Source organism: Schistocerca nitens, chromosome 3, assembly GCF_023898315.1.
Source record: "Schistocerca nitens isolate TAMUIC-IGC-003100 chromosome 3, iqSchNite1.1, whole genome shotgun sequence".
Lineage (NCBI taxonomy): Eukaryota > Metazoa > Arthropoda > Insecta > Orthoptera > Acrididae > Schistocerca > Schistocerca nitens.
Genome location: NC_064616.1, coordinates 274,311,916 through 274,337,478, shown reverse-complemented (window position 1 = coordinate 274,337,478; position 25,563 = coordinate 274,311,916). Strand labels below are relative to the sequence as shown.

At 44.1% G+C, this 25,563-nt stretch overlaps 1 protein-coding gene across 1 annotated transcript in view; it reads right to left on the bottom strand.

Annotated features, from left to right (window-relative positions):
* The window catches only part of LOC126249573 (organic cation transporter protein), a 704,235-nt gene extending 685,968 nt beyond the window's left edge, over positions 1-18,267 (bottom strand). Inside the window, exon 1 of the mRNA XM_049951237.1 lies at positions 18,143-18,267. Coding sequence (XP_049807194.1) covers positions 18,143-18,185 — 43 coding nt within the window. The 5' untranslated portion in view covers positions 18,186-18,267. The remainder of the gene's footprint in view (positions 1-18,142) is intronic.
* Between the last annotated feature and the right edge of the window lie 7,296 nt (positions 18,268-25,563).

The window sequence follows — 25,563 nt, the reverse complement described above, 5'->3', positions numbered from 1 at the left end:
TACACTGAATTGACGAAAGTCCTGGGATAGCGATATGCACATATACAGATGAATGTAGTACCACGTACACAAAGTATAAAAGGGCAGTGCACTGGCGTAGCTGTCATTTGTAGTCAGGTGATTCATGTGAAAAGGTTTCCGACGTCGTTATGGCCGCAAGACGGGAGTTAACTGACTTTGAACGCGAAATGGTAGTCGGAGCAAGGCGAATGGGACATTCAGTTTCGGAAATCGTTAGGGAAAACGGTGCTCTGCGATCCAGAGTGTGCAGAGAATACCAAATTTCGGACATTAGCTCTCACCACGGACGAAGCAGTGGCAGATGGCCTTCACTTAACGATCGAGGGCAGTGGCATTTTCGTAGAGGTGTCAAAACTAACACACAAGCAACAGTAAGTGAAATTACCGTAGAAACTAATGTGGGTCGTACGACGAATACGACGAACTTTTCCATTAGGAGAGTGCGGCGAAATTTGGCGTTGATGGGTTACGGCAGCAGACAATCGACGCGAGTGCCTTTGCTGCGGCTTTCCTGGGCTCGTGACCATATCGATCGGACCGTAGGGTGAAAAAATGTGATCTGGTCAGACGAGTCCCGATTTCAGTTGGTAAGAGCTGATGGTAGGGTTCGAGTGTGGTGCAGACCCCACGAAGCCACAGGCCCAAGTTGCCAACAAGATACTGTGCAAGCTTCTAGTGGCTCCATAATGATGTGCGCTGTTTTTACATGGAATGTAAAATAGCTAAATTAACTGTAAATAGTTGTGTTCGGCTGCTTAGAGATGATCTGCAACCATTAATGGACTTCATGTCCCCAAACAATGATGGAATTTTTATGGATTACAATGCATCATGTCACCGGGCCACAATCGTTCCTGATTGGTGTGAAGAACAAAAATGGTTCAAATGGTTCTGAGCACTATGGGACTTAACATCTGTGGTCATCAGTCCCCTAGAACTTAGAACTACTTAAACCTAACTAACCTAAGGACATCACACACATCCATGCCCGAGGCAGGATTCGAACCTGCGACCGTAGCAGTCGCGCGGTTCCGGACTGCGCGCCTAGAACCGCTAGACCACCGCGGCCGGCCTGTGAAGAACATTCTGAACAATTAGAGTGAATGATTTGGCCACCCAGATCGCCCGACATGAATCCCATTAAACGTTTATGGGACATAATCGAGAGGTCAGATCGTGCACAAAATCCTGCACAGGCAACACTTTCGTAATTACGGACGATTATGGAGGCAATATTTGTACAGGTGAATTCCGACTACTTTTTGAGCCCATGCCACATCGTGATGCTGCTCTTCGCTGGGCAAAAGGAGGTCCGACACGATATTAGGAGGTATCGCAAGACTTTTGCCACCTCAGTGCACTTTTGCCATTACGTTTTGAGAGCACGTCAGAAACCATACAAAACGGCACATACCTCTTGTCCCGTTCAAGTAGGCAGTGTAGGTATCATCGTGTGAAGAATGTGCATGTCCGATGATAACGGCAACACTAGTGCTTCTGTCAACGCGTCTCACTGACGAACGATATGGGAACCTAGTTTGTGATTATCTGCAGTAACCTGCAAATAATGTACCGCCGCATCGCTGGCGAATTATGCCAGAATGGTTTGAGATACAGTCTACATCTACATCTACATTTACGTCCGTACTCTGCAAATCACTGTGCACTGCATGACAGGAGGTACTTCCCATTTTACCAGTTATTTGGGCTTCTTCTCGTTCCATTCATGTATGGAACGCGGCTGGAATGAGTTCCTCTTTTGGCGCTGCAATTAATCTAATCTTGTCCTCACGATCCCTAGGGGAGCAATACGTAAAGGGTTGTAGTACATTCCTAGAATTATCGTTTAAAGCCCGTTCTTGTAACTTTGTAAGTAGGCTTTGTCGGGATAGTTTACGTCAATCTTCAAGTGTCTGCCAGTTCAGTTTCTTCAACATCTGCGTGGCAGTCTCCCATGGATCAAACATCCCTGTGATCATTCTTGCCGGCCTTTTCTATACACTCTCAGTATTCCCTGTTAGTCCTATTTGGTACACTTGAGCAATATTCTCGGCCGGTTTTCACGAGTGATCTGTAAGCAGTCCCTTACTTAGCCAAAAACATTTCCCTAGTATTTTACCAATAAACCGAAGTTTCTCACCTACTTTACTTACTACTGGGCCTATCCCTACAAAGTGTTACACCCAGCTGTTTGTATGACGTCACCGATACCAGTTGTGGTCCTTTGATACTGCAGTCATGGGATACTACGTTTTTTCGTTTTGTGAAGTGCTCAGTTTTCCATTTCTGAACATTTAAGTAAGTTGCTAATCATTGCACAATTTTGAAACCTTATCAAGATCTGACAGAATGCTTACAAGCTCTTTCGACAGTACTTTATATATAACTGCATCATTTGCGAAAAGTCTAAGGATAAGGACATTAATATACAACATGAAGAGAAAGGGTCCCAAAACACATCCTTAGGACACACCCAAACCACTTGTACATCTGTCTGTCACTCCCCATCCAAATTAACTTGCTGCGTCCTCTCTACCAAAAGAGCCTCAGTCCAGTCACAAATTTCACTAGATACCGCGTAAGATCTTAGCTTTCATTAGGTGTCGTGCTGAGCAAATAACGTTTCGGAAATCAAGAAATACTGCAGCTACCTGACTACCTTGGTCTATGGTTTTCAGGATGTCTACATCTACATGGATACTCTGCAAATCACATTTAAGTGCCTCGCAGAGGGTTCATCGAATCACCTTCACAATTCTCTATTATTCCAATCTCGTATAGCGCGCGGAAACAACGGACACCTATATCTTTCCGTGCGACCTCTGATTTCTCTTACTTTATGATATGATCGTTTCTCTGTATGTAGGTCGGCGTCAACAAAATATTTTCGGATTCAGAGGAGAAAGTTGGTGATTGGAATTTGGTGAGAAGATTCCTCCACAACAAAAAACGGCTTTGTTTTAATATCGTCCATCCTAAATCCTGTATCGTTTCAATGTCACTCTCTCCCCTATTTCGCGGTAATACAAAGCATACTGCCCTTCTTCGAACATTTCCGAAGCACTCCTTCAATCCTATCTGGTAAAGATCCCACGCGGCGCAGCAGTATTCTAGAAGAGGACGACCAAGCGTAGTGTAGGCAGTCTCCTTAGTAGATCTGTCCTCTTAATAAAACGCAGTCTTTGATTCGACTTCCCCACTACATTTTCTGTGTGTTCCTTCCAATTTCAGTTGTTCATAATAGTAGTTCCTAGGGATTTAGTTGAATTTATGGCCTGTAGATTTGACAGATTTATCATGTAACCGAAGATTAACGGACTCCTTTTAGCACTCATATGGATGACCTCACACTTTTCGTTATTTAGGGTCAATTGCCAATTTTTGCACCCTACAGATGTCTTTTATAAATCGTTTTGCATCTGTTTTGATCTTCCGATGCCTTTACTAGTCGATAAACGACAGCGTCATCTGCAAATAGCCTAAGACGGCCGCTCAGATTGTCTCCCAAATCGTTTATACAGATAAGGAACATCAAAAGGCATATAACACTACCTTGTGGAACGCCAGATATCACTTCTGTTTTACTCGATGACTTTCCGTCAGTTACTACGAACTGTGACCTCTCTGACAGGAAATCACAAATCCAGTCACATATCTGAGACGATATTCTATAAGCACGCAATTTCACTACGAGCCACTTGTGTGGTACAGTGTCAAAAACCTTCCGCAAATCCAGAAATACGGAATCAATTTGAAATCTCTCGTCAATGGCACTCAAAACTTCGTGCGAGTAAAGAGATGGTTGCGATTCACAAGAAGAATGTTTCGTAAGTCCATGTTGACTGTGTGTCAACAGACCGTTTTCTTTGAGGTAATTCATAATGTTTGAACACAATATATGTTCTAAAATCCTGCTGCATATCGACGTTACTGATATGGGCCTGCAGTTTAATGGATTACTCCTATTACCTTTCTTGAATATTGGTGTCACCTGTGCAACTTTCCAGTCTTTGGGTACGGATCTTTCGTCAAGCGAACGGTGGTATATGACTGTTAAGTATGGAGCTATTGCATCAGCGTCGTCTGAAAGTAACCTAATTAGTATACGATCTGGACCGGAAGACTTGCTTTCATTAAGTGATTTAAGTTACTTCACTACTCCGAGGATATCTATTTCTACGTTACTCACGTTGGCAGCTGTTCTTGATTCGAATTCTGGAATATTTACTTCGTCTACTTTGGTGAAGGAATTTGTTTCCGCAATAGTGTTCGGATCCGTTTTGCTTACCAACGAGAATCAGCTCCGTCGTTTGTTAATTTATTCGGTATAAATCTTTCAATTGCTGTCGATACCGTTTCTTTGAATTGAAGCCACATCTGGTCTACACTTACATTGCTAATTTTTAAGGAGGGTAGATTATCTTTCAGGAAGGGGTCAAGCGAATTTTTATCTGATTTTTTGAATAGGTATATTTTTCGTTTATTTTTGGAGGATCTGGGGGTTACAATATTCAGTCTCGCTACGACAGTCCTGTGTTCACTAAACTCTGTATCCGTTTTGATGCTCGTTATTAGCTCCGGATTGTTTGTTGCTAAGAGGTCAAGTGTGTTTTCACAATCGTTTACTACTCCTGTGGGCTCATGAACTAACTGCTCGAAATAATTTTCAGAGAATGCGCGTAGGCCAATTTTGGATGATATTTTATGCATACTTCCAGAATTAAACATGCATTTTCGCCAACGTATCGAGGGTAAATTGAAGTCACCACCAACTACAATTGTATGAATCGGGTACGTGTTTGAAATTGTTGAAGACAACTTTTCTTTGAACCTTTCAGCAATTGTATCATCTGAATTGGGAGGTCGCTAAAAGGATCCAATTATTATTTTATTCCAGCTGCAAAGAACAACCTCTGCCCATACTAACTCACAGGAACTATCTACTTCAATTTCGCGACAACATAAACTACTTCCAACAGCAACAAACACGCCACCGCTTACTGTGTTTAGCCTATCCCTTCGGAACACCGTTAGGTTTTTCGCAAAAATTTCGGCTGATCTTATCTTCGGCTTTAGCCAGCTTTCATTGTCTATAACGATTTGAGCATCAGTGTTTTCTATTAGCGCTTGGAGCTCTGGTACGTTCCCACACAGCTACGACAATTTACAACTGTTCAAAAATGGCTCTGAGCACTATGGGACTTAACATCTATGGTCATCAGTCCCCTAGAACTTAGAACTACTTAAACCTAAATAACCTAAGGACAGCACACAACACCCAGCCATCACGAGGCAGAGAAAATCCCTGACCCCGCCGGGAATCGAACCCGGGAACCCGGGCGTGGGAAGCGAGAACGCTACCGCACGACCACGAGGTGCGGGCTTACAACTGTTATACCGATGGTTCCTGTATATCTATGTTCTTCCTGTGTTCGGCCTGCACTCTTTATGACTATAGCCCTTTTTTGAGTTTTCCCGGGACCCTCTAACCTAAAACACCGCCCAGTCCACGCCACACAACCCTTGCTACCCGTGTAGCCGCCTCCTGCGTGTATTGGACTCCTGAACCTTTCAGCGGAACCCGAAACCCGAAAGCTAACCACCCTATGGCCCAAGTCGAGGAATCTGCAGTCATGTGAGAAAAGCGTGAATTAGTTTTCAGCCTGGTCGATGTTTCCGGTATTCATTCTGGTTGGCATAGAGCAGGTGATTCTGTTCGAGAAATGTCATTACATTTGACGTCAGAATATGTTACAAGATTCTACAACAAATGGACGTCAAGGAAGTATAGGGACACGCACCCTTCTTGCAAGTTACCTGACCTCAGTCTTATTGAGCGCATCTGAGACTCCGACGAGTGGGATGAGTCGTCCTAAACCCATCACCTGTTGTTGCCAGCAATTGAGAGGTCTTATATCGGATATCTCCCCACAGCTTTCAGAGTCTCGCGGAGTCCATGGCACGACACTTTTTCGCTGGTATTATGAAGAAGGGAAGAGTTACACGCTACCAGATAGGCGAAATCTTTGCACCTCGGATGCATTCAGAAAAAGTTATTCTGACAAAAAGCATCGACTAGAAATTGTATGAAACAGTAGCTGTCATCAACCGAAACGGTGTCTATCATTTCGCCCATCACTGGTTTGACTACACAAAGTGAACCCGACCTTCACTGACAAAATTTTAGAAATGTTCGGGGATATTTTCTAGGCACTATGGCATCAGGGACCCGTGGTCTACTGTGAATTGTTACGGAGAAATTGTATTTCGTTTGAACAACAATGGATTTCCCGAATGAATTTTCGCTCTGCAGAGGACGGGTAATAAGTGGTGCTCGGGGAGCTCGGGCGGTGGAACGCTTGCCCGCGAAAGGCCAATGTCCCAGTCCGGCACAGAGTTTTAATCTGCCAGGAAGTTTTAACAATGCATTTTTCCCGGTGGTCCTGTTACACGGTCAGCTCGGTCTCCAGACGTGACGCAAATGGACTTCTACTTTATCGTACACGTGAGTAGAATAGCTGACGAGACTCCTGCCGAAACTCACTGTGCCTGGCTGTTTGGATTGTCGCAGCGGCGAAAGTAGTGCTGTAAACTCCTGGGATTCTTGAGCGTGCAAGACGGCCGATGATGCACCGCTGTACACCCTACCGTCATCATGGTGGTTGACATTTTGAACAAAATACTTTTGTTACTTACTGCATTGTACCCCGACAAAATGTTTTCATCAAGCTGTAATTAACCAGAACGTTTTTCGTCTGAGGTTTGTTTCGTTACTCTGTGTTTTGTGATTTTTTTGTGATTGCATATTACAGGCTTCTTCACTGTTGCAAAGGTATTTTCACGGACACATAGGTAATTCGGGGTAACAAACGGAATAAGTCATAATAACATTACCACTCTGTAATTATCCACCAGATACCACGGATCCCCTACATCGAAATATTCAGCAAATATCCCTGAACAGCATCCGAGAATTTGTTGGTGGAGTTATGCCATCCATGCTACAGGGCGTATTGGCCCATGCTCTTTTGTATAAAATGATGTTGGTTCAAAAATAGTAATGGTATAGAGTGTTGATGATAAACTGCACTGAGCAGTGAATGGAGACGACCCTGATCAACATCTAACAGTCCACATTTGTTTGAAACTCCGTTGCTTCCAACTCATCTTTCCAATCGATAATCTTGAATCTAACATAAGCGAAGACTATATGACATGGAGAATAGGGAAAGAAAGGGAAGGAATGGGTGGGGCGTCGTGACTCTCGCCGCGCGGGATTAGCTGAGCGGTCTTAGGCGCTGCAGTCATGGACTGTACGGCAGGTGCCGGCGGAGGTTCGAGTCCTCCCTCGGGCATGGGTGTGTGTGTTTGTCCTTGGGATAATTTAGGTTAAGTAGTGTGTAAGCTTAGGGACTGATGCCCTTAGCAGTTAAGTACCATAAGATTTCACACACATTTGAACATTTTTCGTGACTCAGCCGCACAGGGCATAGTGGTAATGCAATGGTAAAAGATGAAAGTTTTTGCTGGACCGGGACTCTAACTCGAATTTCCCGCTTCTCATGAGCGGTTATCTTAACCGCTGTCTTCCCTTTATTTTCTTCGTCATTGTTCTCGGCGTTTGGTCTAGGTGGACGTCACGTGACATTCCTTCAAGTTAATCGCTGAATACTTCACTCGTTTTCTTTCATTACAGAGGGCAGCAGGTCCTCCGACACTGTTTCGGCCATCTGGACACGGTCACTCACCACTCAGATTTCCAACTTAATGCACCCTGTAACGCAGCGTCCCTCGTCCATTAGCCCCATACTCGCAAATTATTGATTGCTGTAGGAGATAGGAACATATGTGTGCATCCGTATAGAAACAAGCGTCAGGAAGCCATCGCGCTCTTACAGAAATGTATATACACTCCTGGAAACTGAAATGAGAACACCGTGAATTCATTGTCCCAGGAAGGGGAAACTTTATTGACACATTCCTGGGGTCAGATACATCACATGATCACACTGACAGAACCACAGGCACATAGACACAGGCAACAGAGCATGCACAATGTCGGCACTAGTACAGTGTATATCCACCTTTCGCAGCAATGCAGGCTGCTATTCTCCCATGGAGACGATCGTAGAGATGCTGGATGTAGTCCTGTGGAACGGCTTGCCATGCCATTTCCACCTGGCGCCTCAGTTGGACCAGCGTTCGTGCTGGACGTGCAGACCGCGTGAGACGACGCTTCATCCAGTCCCAAACATGCTCAATGGGGGACAGATCCGGAGATCTTGCTGGCCAGGGTAGTTGACTTACACCTTCTAGAGCACGTTGGGTGGCACGGGATACATGCGGACGTGCATTGTCCTGTTGGAACAGCAAGTTCCCTTGCCGGTCTAGGAATGGTAGAACGATGGGTTCGATGACGGTTTGGATGTACCGTGCACTATTCAGTGTCCCCTCGACGATCACCAGTGGTGTACGGCCAGTGTAGGAGATCGCTCCCCACACCATGATGCCGGGTGTTGGCCCTGTGTGCCTCGGTCGTATGCAGTCCTGATTGTGGCGCTCACCTGCACGGCGCCAAACACGCATACGACCATCATTGGCACCAAGGCAGAAGCGACTCTCATCGCTGAAGACGACACGTCTCCATTCGTCCCTCCATTCACGCCTGTCGCGACACCACTGGAGGCGGGCTGCACGATGTTGGGGCGTGAGCGGAAGACGGCCTAACGGTGTGCGGGACCGTAGCCCAGCTTCGTGGAGACGGTTGCGAATGGTCCTCGCCGATACCCCAGGAGCAACAGTGTCCCTAATTTGCTGGGAAGTGGCGGTGCGGTCCCCTACGGCACTGCGTAGGATCCTACGGTCGTGGCGTGCATCCGTGCGTCGCTGCGGTCCGGTCCCAGGTCGACGGGCACGTGCACCTTCCGCCGACCACTGGCGACAACATCGATGTACTGTGGAGATCTCACGCCCCACGTGTTGAGCAATTCGGCGGTACGTCCACCCGGCCTCCCGCATGCCCACTATACGCCCTCGCTCAAAGTCCGTCAACTGCACATACGGTTCACGTCCACGCTGTCGCGGCATGCTACCAGTGTTAAAGACTGCGATGGAGCTCCGTATGCCACGGCAAACTGGCTGACACTGACGGCGGCGGTGCACAAATGCTGCGCAGCTAGCGCCATTCGACGGCCAACACCGCGGTTCCTGGTGTGTCCGCTGTGCCGTGCGTGTGATCATTGCTTGTACAGCCCTCTCGCAGTGTCCGGAGCAAGTATGGTGGGTCTGACACACCGGTGTCAATGTGTTCTTTTTTCCATTTCCAGGAGTGTATTTGAGCGGTGTCTGTTCTGTTGGAAATGTACGACAGAATAAGTACCACTCACACTTATAAATTAAAAAAGTCGCTACTGTGGCTACGACGCTTTCCAGAAGACAGAGTATACAAGCGATACGGGGTCCCGCCTGCTGGACAGACAGGAGCACGAGACGAAATGTAATGTGTGAACACTACTTTTCTGCAACCAATTACTTAGACAATTAATCAACAGCGCGATAACGAAAAGTCTGTACTGTATGTATACCTAGAAGACAGGGAACACAGTAGCATTTGCTTCTCCCAGACCTAGTTTGCCACGGCAAATATTGCCACTGCAGATGGACACAACCTTTGAAGATCGTTATAGAAATGATATTACATGTACGAGCAAGTCAGGGTTACTCATTAATGAATCTAACGGTATATCGAGCGAAGAAACGATGTACCACTCTTCCATGTGTGACGCCAGATCTGAAATGAAAGATAATTTCTTCTTTATCTATACCGCATAGCTCAGCTGCTTATCTTACGGGGCAGCATAGTCTTATCGTGTTTCTTATTTTGTTAGATGACGTTCTACGTTTGAAAGGAGTTTTAAATAGATCACTGTGATTATAATCATTGGTACATTGAGAATGAGATCACCTAGTGTTACAAAATGAGCCAGCTACTTTTGTTTCTATCTTTAGTCGATGATCAGCTTTGCCAAAGCCTTCTAGAGAGACTAAACCCTTCTCCTTTTACCTTTCAGCTTCACGCAAGACCACATAAAATGTAGCCGTATTCTCTTGAGGAACTACTAGATTAAATAGGCACTAGGCCTCATATCCGCTTACCTTCGTCCGTCGTCACCGTACGATGCATTCAGACCGAAGGTTTAGTGTTTGGTTATCATTCAGACTGCTCTGAAGTTTCTTGTTTTTAGCATAAATTACTCCACATGCATATCGAGGTGCAAGGCCACAGTCGATCCCATCCTTTATCTCCTAAAATCTAAATCACCATTCGTAGCGATTTCGCTGTTTGCGGCGCAAGGAACTTCTCACTGGCCGTGCTCTGCCATCCACAGATCGTTACCGCAGAACAAAAACGATCCGCGTGTCATATGATTCACTGACCAATCGTCATTGTCCATTATCCTCAGATCAGAGAGAATGTCGATAAAATTGGAGAAAAAAATTGTGTTAATAATAGCTGTGTTTATTTTGTACATTTGCTCATGGTCTCACGAATGTGGATCATTGGAGTGATAGTCGCTAGTGACAGATGGTGGCACAGAATCACACACAGACGGTGTTATGTTTCGTAACTTGATGCATTGCAGTTGTAATTCGAAAAAAATAGAGCTGTAAGTTCTATACATCAATCTCGTCATTTCCTAAACGTCTGCTGTCTCGATTGTAGGAAACTATGAAGATAACCGCTCACTGCTTTACCAAATTGACAGTTATATATTCTGTGGGTAAAATATTCATATGCCTCTTCCACTTTTTGCTTAACTAAATGACTCAAATGGCTCTAAGCACTATGGGACTTAACATCTGAGGTCATCAGTCCGGTAGACTTAGAACTACTTAAACCTAACTAACCTAAGGACACCACATACATTCATGCCCGAGGCAGGATTGGAACCTGCGACCGTAGCAGCAGCGCGGTTCCGGACTGAAGCGCCTAGAACCGCTCAGCCACAGCGGCCGGCTTTGCTTATCAAGATGATGTGTTGCAGTTGATATGAAACTGTGCACAACGTTTCGTTTATTCTATGGAAGAGATCAAATCGAAATTTCGTAACTAAACTGTTTTCTGGACCATTCTATCAGCCAGTTCTACATAAAGGCAGTGTTATAGCAGTTTAGTATTCTTGTGGTCCTGTTTGTTTAGTTTCCAAAGACTGAAATCGTAATGGACCTGCGCATTTCTTCTGGTCACAGGTGGTCATCTACCTTTGTCTCCACGTAGACATTATCCAAACACTGCTGATTCGCTCTCGTAAAGCTGACGAAAGAAAAACAGCTCTCACGTCTACAGTGCCTGGTGCTGGTGCGATATTATGCAGTGTTAATGACTTAGAAATGTGTGTTGATAATGTTTATTCTTAGTTATCGGTTCATTACCCCAGTATCCGCTAACAGAAACATAATTTGTGAAATTCAGTGTTTAAGAAAACCATTTTCTTTTTTATCTTCTATGTCCCGCGAATGTTATCAGCGAGTACAAAGAGTTGGGCTCGCTATGAGTAGATGTACGACACAATAGCTCACAGTGCGCTTGGAGACAGGACAGCGATAATGTATAGGACCGCTGCTTTCAGCAGCTGAGGAGCACTACTGGTTCGGTTGTCCGGGTCTGCGGATGACGATGGAATAATTAGCTCGCATGGAATCCTGAAAACGTACCATCATATAAGTTGGCTAAGATACCTGCTCGGACCATTAGTACATGCCCGCAGTAGTCATTACATTCTAATATAATTTGTGAATCGTACTAGTTCCTCGTTTTCTCCATAGCAACTGGTGTCCAGAATCGGTCGTTGCACTGAATCGGGATTCATGTAAGAACATCTTCCTGAGTCACGATGTTCAGTATCTCGATGCAAACCCACAGCGGTGGCTGACAGTCACTGTAAAGCGCCGCACCGGCTTCCGAGCATGGTAAACTCATCGTGAATAGTTCTAGTAGAACTAAGGCTAACTAGAGAAATCTGAAGAAGGTTGTGTAGTCGCGGTTTTGATCCTGTTCATTTGGCTGCCTATGTACCGATACTCAAATCCTCTCGTACAACTGTCACGAACTCTGTGATACAAACAAGATAGCTGCTTCTCTGGTAACACCGACATCTTTTCCCTTCCTTTTATTCCTTTCTTTTTATTTGACTTTCCGTTACCTGTAAGGCCAACGAAGACGGCACGTCAAATGATTTCCGACTATGGTCACAGAAAAGAGACGCCATATATCTTGCGAAAATTTGATAAGAAACTTCTAATGATCTGATTTCATTGCTGAATCTAAGGATGTCAGAACATTTCGGTACAGGTTTTTGGCCCCAGCGTGTTTTGGCGATTCGTATATGAGTTTATGATATGGCGAGAAGCCAAAATTCCTTCAAATGAACCATTTCTTTTCTTATCATCAGCGTGGCATTTTAACCCAGCATCAGACGGCGGTGTACATTTCTTGTGTAAATACTAACGGCCGACCGGAGTGGCCGAGCGGTTCTAGGCGCTACAGTCTGGAACCGCGCGACTGCTACGGTCGCAGGTTCGAATCCTGCCTCGGGCATGGATGTGTGTGATGTCCTTAGGTTAATTAGGTTTAAGCAGTTCTAAGTCTAGCGGACTGATGAGCTCAGACGTTAAGTCCCATAGTGCTCAGAGCCATTTGAACCATTAAATACTAACGACTGACGTAAGAGTCGCTTCACACTTGCAAGCTTAGGAAGTATCACGCATTTTCAAGAACATTGACTGAATGAGTTTAATATTTCCAGAGAAAATGCATGAATGGGAAGTTATCACTAGCGATGAAATGAAACAGAAATTACCTGCAGTTGTAGTAACAATTACGGCCTACCTATAAGTTAGTTTTTTGCAATGTTAAGCATCGAAAATAATTTTTACCATAAAACGGGTTGTGAAAATTATGTAAGGGCCGTTCAATGTGCATGATAAAATATTTTATGCAGTCTGCAGCATCACGCAGCACAATATCAAATGGTCTAATGAGAAGATATTCTCTAGGTGAAACAATCGTGTTTTCGATGTACTGTCTGTAAGTGTGGTAATATTTGTGTCTTCATAACAATGCCATACTCAAATCTAGAGGCGAAAGGAAATTTTTGGTCTGCCCTTTCCGTCATTCAAACTGGTACGTATACCTTCAGTTCCCACAGTCTAAATTAGTATGGCTGCTACCGCCTACACGCAAAAGGTCTATGCTATAACGCCGTGGAATTGCAAACCGACTCTTATTGATAGTGTGTCGTTGTGTGCTAATTAGGTTCTCCATATATCTCGTAAAGGACTGAGTTCAAACACAGATTACTGCCGACATACTCTTGTGGCCTAGATGTTCAATGAAACTCTCTCTCTCTCTCTCTCTCTCTCTCTCTCTCTCTCTCTCTCTCTCTCTCTCTCTCCCTCTAACTTTCACGTTCTAATATTGATTTGTATGGATTCAGAAGTATGTGATGTGTGTATGTGGCACAGTATTTTATTTACGCAAGGTTGTGTCTTCCGTATGTAGTATCGTTATTACACAGTTGAGATTGAGGCTTTCACAAATATACAGTATATTACTCCAAATCAAACGTGGTAGGCCACATTTTCACCCTGCTGCTACCATGCTCCTGAGTCGTGCTACGTATCTCCTGACTGTTTCTCATCTATACTTTAGAAAGAGGTGCTGATATGGGTGCTTTCACAGCTTCAGATTTTCATCACATAACTAAGTTTAGATGAAACAATTACTATCATAAAAGTTTCTAGATATGATAGAATCTGGAGGAAAGATGTTTGTTGGAAAACATAACCCAGACTGGTAACCTCTGGTAGCGATAAAATTGATGGATCTATAACAATTATACTGAAACCTAGAGATAATGCTCATTTACGAAAGTGAACTCAGAAGAAAAATCTCATTACTATGCATATAATGTACATCTTTTGACATATTGATAAGCAGAACAGCTACCATACCGTCTTATTTCACAACTTTCCTTAGAATTGTCCCAATTTTTTCTAGAAATATGTTACTAAAATTGGAATAATCAAAATTCTAAACAACGTACGCTGGAGTCTGTTAGAGATAATATGCTTCGACGAGGGCATTTGATTGTACATTCGAACAAATATTGAACAGATCAAATCATCCGCCGGCCGTTGTGGCCGAGCGGTTCTAGGCGCTTCAGTCTGGAACAACGTGACCACTACGGCCGCAGGTTCGAATCCTGCCTCGGGCATGGATGTGTGTGATGTCCTTAGGTTAGTTAGGTTTAAGTAGTTCTAAGTTCTAGGGGACTGATGACCTCCGCTGTCAAGTCCCATGGTGCTCAGAGCCATTCAAATCATCCTGTCCAAAAACACTTTTGCCACTGAATCCCGAAGATAGAGTCGGAGAGAGCCAATATGAACTTTGAAACCTCATCTTGTGTGACAGCGTCAGCAATATGGACGGAAAGAAAAGGGAAACCGTAAGCACCGGTATGCTTTCCGGGATGCCGGCCGGAGTGGCCGTGCGGTTCTAGGCGCTACAGTCTGGAGCCGAGAGACCGCTACGGTCGCGGGTTCGAATCCTGCCTCGGGCATGGAAGTGTGTGATGTTCTTAGGTTAGTTAGGTTTAATTAGTTCTAAGTTCTAGGCGACTGATGACCTCAGAAGTTAAGTCGCATAGTGCTCAGAGCCATTTGAGCCTTTCCGGGATGGCAACGCAAGAAACGCACTCGCTCACCAGCGCTTGAAAGATGATTGCCGTTTGAATACTTTTCTAACAAAATAAACGTTACTACTTAACAGATGTTGAGGAGAGAACTGAAGGTCTAAAAGTAATTACTTTAACGCATGTTTTCCGTAAAATGAAAGGGCAGAAAAGTGAATATTTTGACTGAATTCACGAATTCCATAACGCAGGTAAAGACTCGTTCCCATCTTAACTTCTTCCCGTCGCATCGTATGATGAAATACGTGCTTGGTAAATTCCAATTTCGAGGTACCAGAACGGACATTTCGCGTGTATGCAAAACATTTTCCAGTTAAGCGAAAGCTAGTTTCAATAACTAGAGGTGATAAACTGCAGCTTCAGTGCGCTACGACTTCTCGGCTTCCGTGGAAGAGAAGTGAAAGTGTCTGGCGTAAGGATTTCATCAGCCGCTGTACCATGGACAGCCTGTTTCGTGTCCGGTAGATAACTGTTACGTCCGGGACCTGGAAACTTCCCCAAAAACACTCTTCTGCGCTCTTCTGGAGTGGTGGAGTGTTTACACCAACCAGAAATGCTTTTCCAAACATGACTGGAAAGGTTGTCCCGCAGTCCAGACGATATGAGTGGAATACTTTATAGTTAAAAACGCCGGCCGAAGTGGCCGTGCGGTTAAAGGCGCTGCAGTCTGGAACCGCAAGACCGCTACGGTCGCAGGTTCGAATCCTGCCTCGGGCATGGATGTTTGTGATGTCCTTAGGTTAGTTAGGTTTAACTAGTTCTAAGTTCTAGGGGAGTAATGACCTCAGCAGTTGAGTCCCATAGTGCTCAGAGCCATTTGAGCCATAGTTAAAAACGTGTTCGTTGGAACATATTTATGGATAACGTTAAGATATGAAACATTTCAACTGGACAAAATATAGAACAGTCTTTTTTTCAAATGATGCAAGTTCTTGTTTTATTATGTTTCACTTACTACATCCAAATAAATGTATACTTCGTTTATCCCGCAGTCTCTAATAAATTATGTGAAATCTATCAGTTGGTTTGGAGCCGATTTGCAGTATGCACACGACACTGCATTCCGCGTCTATAAATTTGAAAAGGAGAGACTACAATTTAATACCCAGCCGGCAACGAGATCATTAGAGACGCAGCACGCGGCCGGATTACTGAGGGACGGGGAAAGGAAGTCCGTTATGTCCTTTTCAAAGAGACCATCCCAGCATTTGACTTCATCTATTTAAGGATACTATGTAAACGTTAAATCAAGAGAAGTGGACGGAGATTTGAAGAAGTATCGTACCACAGTGCCACGTGAATCTATAAATTTAAGGTGGTCTAAATGTGAGTGTTTAGGTTGTAGCTTCCACGGTTCTATACTTGACCCACTTGATTGAAAAATCTCTCAGATTGCAGCCATACATTTAGCAAATAGAGGAATCTCATGAAGCTATGACGGGGAAAGGATCAATGTGTTTTACTTTTGACGGCGGATTCAAAAACAACGTTCGGCTCAAAACTGAAGTCGTGACTTACGTCGTTCTGAGTACTAAGAGCAGTTGTCATTTTCTTGAGGGCGGGCTCCACAGGCTCTATAAATCTGAAGAAAGACGTAATTCCACCAGGCTGGTTTTTTTTAATTTTACTTTATTCAGCACTATTAGTTTCGGGCACAACCCGTTTTAAAGTGCATCTAAAAACAGAACAACACATCATAATGGAAAGAAAGTTACAACTTTACCGGAAACTGGCGCTTTCAGCTGATTATGAATCAAGATACACTACAGGAATTTCTCGGGAACTAATTTCACATAACTTTTTCATTTATATATTTATTCTTTTAAATTCATTCACCATATATATATAATTAGTAGAGGAATAAGGACAATGCAATTTCATTATACTCTGGGAAACATTCGTGCAGGAATCTTTTGTGGGCATCGGTAGATAAATGAAAAAAACGGTTGCTGTAGTTTTTATGAACGTAGTAGTCATACCTACAACAAAAAAATGGCTCTGAGCACTATGGGACTTAACTGCTGAGGTCATCAGTCCCCTAGAACTTAGAACTACTTAAACCTAACTACCCTAAGGACATCACACACATCCATGCCCGAGGCAGGATTCGAACCTGCGACCGTAGCGGTCGCGCGGTTCCAGACTGTAGCGCCTAGAACCGCTCGGCCACTACGGCCGGCCATACCTACAACAGATGCGGATACATCTTCCTGATACCTGTATATTCACATCTGTTCTAGGTAATTACTTTGTTTGTGAAAACACTTCATCCACTGTAGTTGTATGGCTTTTATCTTATAACTTTTGTTTCATTATTGTGTTTCATTATTATGTTTTCAAATGCACTTGAAACTAGTAGCACCGAATAAAGTACAATTTTAAAATAGAGCTCGGTGGACTGGTATCTTTCTTCAAAAGAACAGCAGTAGGAGCGAAATGGCGTGTGCTGCCTAACAATGGACGCAGGTTAAATTTCCGTTGCAGCTAGACGCGTTCGCTTGCGCCTAGGCGGAGGCTGTACAGCGTGACACAGGCCCGGCGACGCCGCCCGCTTCTGCCAGCGCGTGTTATGACAGTCTGTCTAGCATTTCTTCGCTCTCGTTTCATACCGCACTCGCTCTTTCACCGGACGCAGTTTTATATAACGCGCCTCCTATACTGAACTGCCCGACTTAAAACTAAATCTCAATAGAAAATTTACTTGATTAACCGCAAAATAAAACTTTTTCAACATATACGTACTTTCAAACACTATTATTTGGCGAAAAAAAAACCAGCAAAATAAATGCGTGTAGTACACTGTAGATGGAAGTTCGTCATTGATTACCACGGGTGAAGCAACTAATGACGACGTTTGAGCGAAAATTAAGAACTTCCATTTTTTCGTGGAGGGACTGACTGTCAACAATGTATTTACTCGTACTTGTGACGCTTTTGGGAATAGATGACGGTGAGATTGAAAGATACGCAGACAGACGAGCCACTGTTCCGCCGAAGTGGTGTTTCATTACACATGCACTCATAGTGAATAGTGTAGGTGCTCGTCACGTGCCATTAAAAAGCAGTACCAAAGGTACGCATTCCTCTCGCTGCTCGATTTCCTACATAAAGAAAATCAATAATGAAGTGGCCTCGTTCCGTGGGACAATCCGTGGAGCGTTGCATGACTAAGGCAATTGTTTCATGCAAGGCATCACAGAGCTAAGAAACTGTCTAAAACGTGGACAATTTCTTTTTGGTGATTTACGAAAAAAAAAATTACATCTGGGGAAGCGAGTGCTGAGGACTGGTGTGTGAGCCGCGACTGCCTAGGTGAGACTAGGAGTGATGGAGGGTTGTGGTGGCCCGAGCAACAAGTGGCGACTCACCCAGGTGCGCCATGAGCTGCTCCAGGTCATTGTCGACGTCCATGTCTAGGCTCTGCGCCGCGAGCTGCTGGCGAACTGACGGCCGACGGCGCGGAGCAGCCAGCCACGACCAGCCGCCGAGCTCCGCACTGCGCACGCGCGCCGCCGCCCCCTCCACGCGCCGGCGTCTCTGCCACTACTCTGCCGTCAGTAACCGCCGCTCTTTGCTACCGACGGTACGCACCCGGCGTTGTCTTCATTACTCACTCTGCGTGCACAATACACTATCTCGCACCCCGCGTACGGAGGCTGGACGAAGCAGTGTTAAGACACACGTACTAGTGCGTAGGGCGACACTGACAACTAAAGGTGCGGCGTTAATGGCAGCACGAGCCTAGCGGTAGTGTCCGTCTGCCTGTTCAATGGCACTCCTTTACGTAACTGAATGCAACCCTTTCCAGCGTCTTTAGTCGCGCAACGGCAAAGACACAAAAGCGCGGCGCGACCTGACTAAAGAGGAGCACACGGCGACTGCCATAACCCGATTTACCGGAAACTTCGCTCAGTAGAAGAGGGGTCAAAATAAGACCACACGTGTTTCGGCTTAACCGTAGATACTCGACTGTTTCTGAGAACACGACAGTGGTACTTAGTGCCTTTCAGCGGGCAAATTGTTGAACTGAAATGGTGGCACCGTGGGTAGCGTCGCGGCTTCGCACTTGCGTGCCACATGGCGAACCCCGGTTGTTACTTTTATTTTTTTCATTTATCTACCGATGCCCATAAAAGATTCCTGTACGAATGTTTCCCAATGTATATTGAAATACCGTTGTCCTTATTCCTCTACTAATTATATTTATGGTGAATGAATTAGAAGAATAAACAAAACAACAAGACCGAACTGGTACAAACAGACGGAAAAAGACCTGAGGGAATTAGGGTCTCCAAATCTACATGATAGAAATGAAATCAGAAAAATCACAAACACACGGGGTTTTGAGGAAGAGCCCGCATCTCGTGGTCGTGCGGTAGCGTTCTCGCTTCCCACGCCCGGGTTCCCGGGTTCGATTCCCGGCGGGGTCAGGGATTTTCTCTGCCTCGTGATGGCTGGCTGTTGTGTGTTGTCCTTAGGTTAGTTAGGTTTAAGTAGTTCTAAGTTCTAGGGGACTGATGACCATACATGTTAAGTCCCATAGTGCTCAGAGCCATTTGAACTATATATATATATATATATATATATATATATATATATATATATATATATATATATATATATATATATAATTTTTTTTTTTTTTGAGGATGAAGAGAGAAAAACTAACAGACATACGAGGTCTACGTAACGAAAGCTAGCCCATTCGTTGTTGATGAAGGAATACTGGGCGAAAAGGAAGGCCAACAGATGTTGATCACGCGTGGTCCTGAGTGATCCATCCGCGAACAAGAAGAAGAAGAAGAAAAAGTTATGTGAAATTAGTTCCGGAGAAATTCCTGTAGTGTACCTTGATCCATAATCAGTTGAGAGCGCCAGTTTCCGGTAAAATAATCCGATATGCGTAGTTTGCGGCGGAATTACTGCCAACGCGTGAAATCTTCAGCGATATTAACGACGTGTCTTCTCCTGTGAGATTCGTACGATGAAATGTCACTGTGCCAAACCTGGCTTCGTGCAGTGACCGTGGCGTTCGGAATTTCGACGTTTCGTATGTTTCTACAATTGGTATCATCCAAGAAAATCCACCAAAATTCCTGAAGAACAAACATAAGAAAAAACAATAACAATTAATGGAAGAATTGATATAATAATGAAATACACTACTGGCCATTAAAATTGCTACACCACGAAGATGACGTGCTACAGACGCGAAATTTAACCGACAGGAAGGGGATGCTGTGATATGCAAATGATTAGCTTTTCAGAGCATTCACACATGGTTGGCGCCGGTGGTGACACCTACAACGTGCTGACATGAGGAATGTTTCCAACCGATTTCTCATACACAAACAGCAGTTGACCGCGTTGCCTGGTGAAACGTTGTTGTGATGCCTCGTGTAAGGAGGAGAAATGAAATGCGTACCATCACGTTTCCAAGGTCGGATTGTAGCCTATCGCGATTGCGGTTAATCGTAACGTAACATTGCTGCACGCGTTGGTCGAGATCCAATGACTGCTAGCAGAATATAGAATCGGTGGGTTAAGGAGAGTAATACGCAATGCCGTACCGGATACCAACGGCCTCGTATCACTAGCAGTCGAGATGACAGGTATCTTATCCGCATGGTTGTAACGAATCGTGCAGCCACGTCTCGATCCCTGAGTCAACAGATGGGGACGTTTGCAAGACAATAACCATCTGCACGAACAGTTCGACGACGTTTGCAGCAGCATGGACTATCAGTTCGGAGACCATAGCTGCGGTTACCCTTGACGCTGCATCACAGACAGGAGCGCCTGCGATGGTGTACTCAACGACGAACCTGGGTGCGCGAATGGCAGAACGTCATTTTTTCGGATGAATCCAGGTTTTGTTTACAGCATCATGATGGTCGCATCTGTGTTTGGCGACATCGCGGTGAACGCACATTGGAAGGATGTATTCGTCATCGCCATACTGGCGTATCACCTGGCGTGATGGTTTGGGTGCCATTGGTTACACGTCTCGGTCACCTCTTGTTCGCATTGACGGCACTTTGCACAGTGGACGTTACATTTCAGATGTGTTACGACCCGTGACTCTACCCTTCATTCGATCCCTGCGAAACCCTACATTTCAGCAGGATAATGCACGACCGCATGTTGCAGGTCCTGTACGGATCTTTCTGGATACAGAAAATGTTCGACTGCTGCCCTGGCCAGCACATTCTCCAGATCTCTCACCAATTGAATACGTCTGGTCAATGGTGGCCGAGTAACTGGCTCGTCACAATACGCCAGTCACTACTCTTGATGAACTGTGGTATCGTGTTGAAGCTGCATGGGCAGCTGTGCCTGTACACGCCATCCAAGCTCTGTTTGACTCAATGCACAGGCGTATCAAGGCCGTTATTACGGCCAGAGGTGGTTGTTCTGGGTACTGATTTCTCAGGATCTATGCACCCAAAATATGGTTCAAATGGCTCTAAGCACTACCTAAACCTAACTAACCTAATGACATCACACACATCCATGCCCGAGGCAGGATTTGAACCTGTGACCGTAGCAGCAGCGCGGTTCCTGACTGAAGCGCCTAGAACCGCTCGGCCACAGCGGCCGGCTCTATGCACCCAAATTGCGTGAAAATGTAATCACATGTCAGTTATAGTATAATATATTTGTCCAATGAATACCCGTTTATCATCTGCATTTCCTCTTGGTGTAGCAATTTTAATGGCCAGTGGTGTATAAGAATATGAGAATTGAAAAAGACTGTAAAGCTTGCAAGTGCCATACACAAATATATAATAATTGTTTAACGCCTATTGTGAAACCCAGTTGTAATTTTACCATTAATATAACGCCATTATATCCCCTAACATGATAAAAAACGTTTGTGTAGTAACCTACTACGAACACTGGTAGATAAATGGGAAAAAATAAGAAATAAAATAATTAAAAAGAATAATCTGGTTTCGAAGACGGGGCGCAAAATTAAGAACCCGCTACGCTAACGACTGTGCCACTGTTTGGACGAAGAGTAGCTCTCGCCAAAAGACATAAAAATGAAGTCGAAAACTTTGCCCGTCTCTTTGCCAGAAACGCTTGAGTATCTGTGGATAATCTGACCCCTCTTCCACTGAGCGAAGTTTCTGCGAAACTAGGCTCTGGCACTTGCCGCGTTCCCCGCGTAAGGCGCCATTGGAAGGGGTTTAATTCAGTTGTTTCAAAGGTGCACTCACACCTGTGCACCTTTGCATAGTCGCCATGCGCCTGTGTTTTCTTCATACACAACAGAAGCCTGCGTGTCGGTACATGCCGCTTTTTCGACGTGTGCGCATGCGTGATTCTATTGTTGCAGCCATCAAGATGTCAGCTTTGCTAACAGCAGATATCGCTATTGCCGGTCTGTTTTGAGACCAAGACGAAACTGTAAAATGGAGCCCACGTACAGGGATATTTAACCCTCGCAGTAACAAAAGGGGGGAGGGAATGGGAAGGTACTTTATGCCCACCTTTTGAAAATATTGTAATCTAGATGATTTCTTTATATTTTAAAATCTAAAAAAAAATTTATTGTTTTTAAAGAATTCTTCTACCAAGTTCCATATATGTTTTAAATTTTCCAATTAAACATAACCCAAAATTTAAGTCTCAGTAGTAGATATCACTTTCCCCATTGAAGGTCGTATTCAACATTTCCAGGTTCAGGGCCTTAGCTACACATCAGTATCTCTTCAAAAAGTATGTTGAGAGAAAAAGACAACAACAATGAACGAATTTTGCATTTTTTGTTTTTTTGGGTTGGCCACAAAGTTGGTACTACACGTTGTTGCTAAGAGTGTGCTAAAAGATGTTTTCAGGTTCTGGACAGCGATTACACATCAGTAACTCTTTAAAAAGTATGTTGTTAATGCACTGCAGCAACATTAAAGATTTTTTAAAATTTCTTTATGGCGGGCACAAATTACCAACCTCCCTTGGCAATGCGTGTTGTGGTAAATGCGTTGGTATTGATAGAGTTAATACCTTTTCCGTAATCCACGTGTGAGCAAGATGACTCACTTAGACTTAGTCCTTCAAATGCTATGTAGCATATTGGGTAACAAGTTTTCTCCAGCGTACTCGATCAGCTACCGGGTTTGTAGCTTCCTCTCAGGCTATGTCCACACTTTGAAGATTCCTTGCAAAAGTTTGTTTCCAGGTGTTACGGGGTCTTTCTCTACTTCTGTGTTCATCTTCCCACAACATAACTGATTTACCAAGTCTTCCATCTTTCATGTAGAAAACATGACCCGCAAGCTTCAGTCTTCTCTCAGCAACGATTTTGTGCAGGCTGCATAAACCACTTCCTCTCAGCACTTCGTAATTTGAAAGGTGGTCGCGATAACTCATCAAAATTCGCTTCGAGCCCCGTTTGTGAAAGTAATAACTGCAAAAAAGCAAAATGTTTGACATTTTACAGGTCTTGCGTGCGTGTATGGTTATCGGGGGCGTGATAGAAGAGTACAGCCGATTTTGAGTAGATACATTTTCACTTTTTGTGCACATTTTGTTTGCGTTTTAACTATTTATTGTTAACTCTACAGAACTGGCCATGCCATCCACCGTGGTAGCCATCAACTGTAAACTTTCTGGTGCTTCTGCCAGAAGAAAGACATCATCAGCAAAATCCAGATCTGTAAGTTTAGGTTGTTGATTCCAACGTATGCCCATGTTGGAGTTGCTCATAGCTTTCCTCATTAAGAAATATGTGGCTAATATGAAAAAGTATTATGTTTAGTAACTGTAACTGTGATTAAGAAGTAATATTTCACCCTGTTGGGCCACTAATAGTGAAGGAAAGTACAAAATACAGCGACGCCATTCCAGTGGCAAGAAGGTTAGCTCGGACACTTCGAATTATGGATACTGGGACAATTACCTCAACTGGAAGTTCCAGTTCAAACTACCTACTGCAGCGAAGTGTAACATCATCCCAGAAGTTTTCCTAGCCCTGGTGAAATCCCTATAAAAGTATATTAAGTTAGATTGATGACCACATAACGGTTCCTTCTCTGCAATCGAAACATTCATTTCATGCTTAGCACATGCCGTATCTAACCGGAAAGTAAGGAACGATCGGTCGCAAAATGGAAAACACAGTCAAAATTCGATGAAACTTTGCACAGATGTGTTGGACACAGTCTCTAGTAAGCTCGTAGATGGCGTAACGTCGCTCTTTTCAGTTCTGAGCACACAATGAGGGCGTAAAGGTGCCTAGAAGGTAGTGTCTCCCGCCAAGTACGGATGCCTGCCGAGAGATTTCGCCTGATTGCATTCGACCCCACACAACGTAACTGTCATGCATTTTCTTCTTCATGACAGTTCTCGGAGGCAAACATAAGCGGCAATGGGGATGCTCCTGCAGCGTTTTCTGTGGGAAGTGTTTGATCACGCTCCGAACAGCCGGGACTTGGCTCCCTCTGATTTTAATCTTCGCACAAATGAACTGCTGGCTATGGTGACAACATTTTGGCACAGACAACGAGCTGCAGTAAGCCTATAAAATCGTCAGAAAGCGCAGAAGGCTCCGAATTAGGTATATGTCGTAGCATAGTTGGTAAATGTTGGAAATTTGGAAAGTTGATAAATGCTACGACATACACCTAATTCGGAGCGGCGACTACGTAGAGAAGTATCTGGAAAGTGTAGCTAACTATTGCAGTTAAAACAGTTTTTATTTTCAGTGTGGTTTCCATTTCGCGACCGCTTGTTCCTTACTTCCCGGATAGTCCTCATATGCGTACGTGCGCGCGCGCTTGTGTTTGTGTGTGTGTGAGTGTGTGTGTGAGTGTGTTCCTGTTTGTCAAAAGTGCATAACTAGATCTTTGGTTCCTTTTTTATTTACCTTCAGTCCCCAAACTACAGTGAAGAGTGGTTGGATGTCGGACAAAGTTTTAAAGTAAAGAGGAATTTCCCGCAATATTTGGGGAGGGAGGGGGCAGGCTTTGGAGGAAAACGCATGATTTTCCAGTATCCATACCATAGTGGTAGAAGCTATTTGTACTTGGTGGGCAAAATATAACTGGCACGGAAAATATTTCATACACCGCAAGATAGGCAACCCAACTTACATTATCTGCCTTGGTTACGGATGATGTAAGTTGGGTTGCCTATTTAAGATGCGTGAATATTTTCCAGGCCAGTTGTATTTTACCCACGCTGTAGGCCAAAAACGATTTCAATGTTATTTTATTTGCTCTCGTCGATGCGAACTATTTATAAACCAAAGCAGCTCATAAAGGAACCAAGACGGTTTCAGCACATCAGAGACTCCAGAGTCAGACCTCTCATTCAAAATATATTCGTCGGAAGTACGAACGAAGGCGTTTAAAATTGCTCAGGTTTGCTGTTCCCAAATTGTTCTTACTTGTGAGGAAGTGTAGAAGTCATTTAGTTCTACTCTGTCTTCACAGGCTGTGTGTTTAACCAAACACAAACAAGGAAATTCTTACGACAATATTTTTTAAATTCAATATGTTTCTCGCTAGACCACTTGGCCAAAGCGCAAGCGCAAAGTCAAATTTGAATGTGTGCGAAAGAAGTAAATCTTTTGACAGGAAGACGTAGTAAAACAAACCACCATACGAACAGAGGCGTGGACAGTTAGTATTGAGATTAAAATCTTATAAATTAATTTTGCTTGTTTCCTTATTTTATTTTTTTAGGAAAATAGCAATTAAACGGATGTATATATTATTAGTAAGTAGGTATAAATTTTCAGGTGAAAAACACTGATATAAGCCTGATATTTAACAGGTCTCTC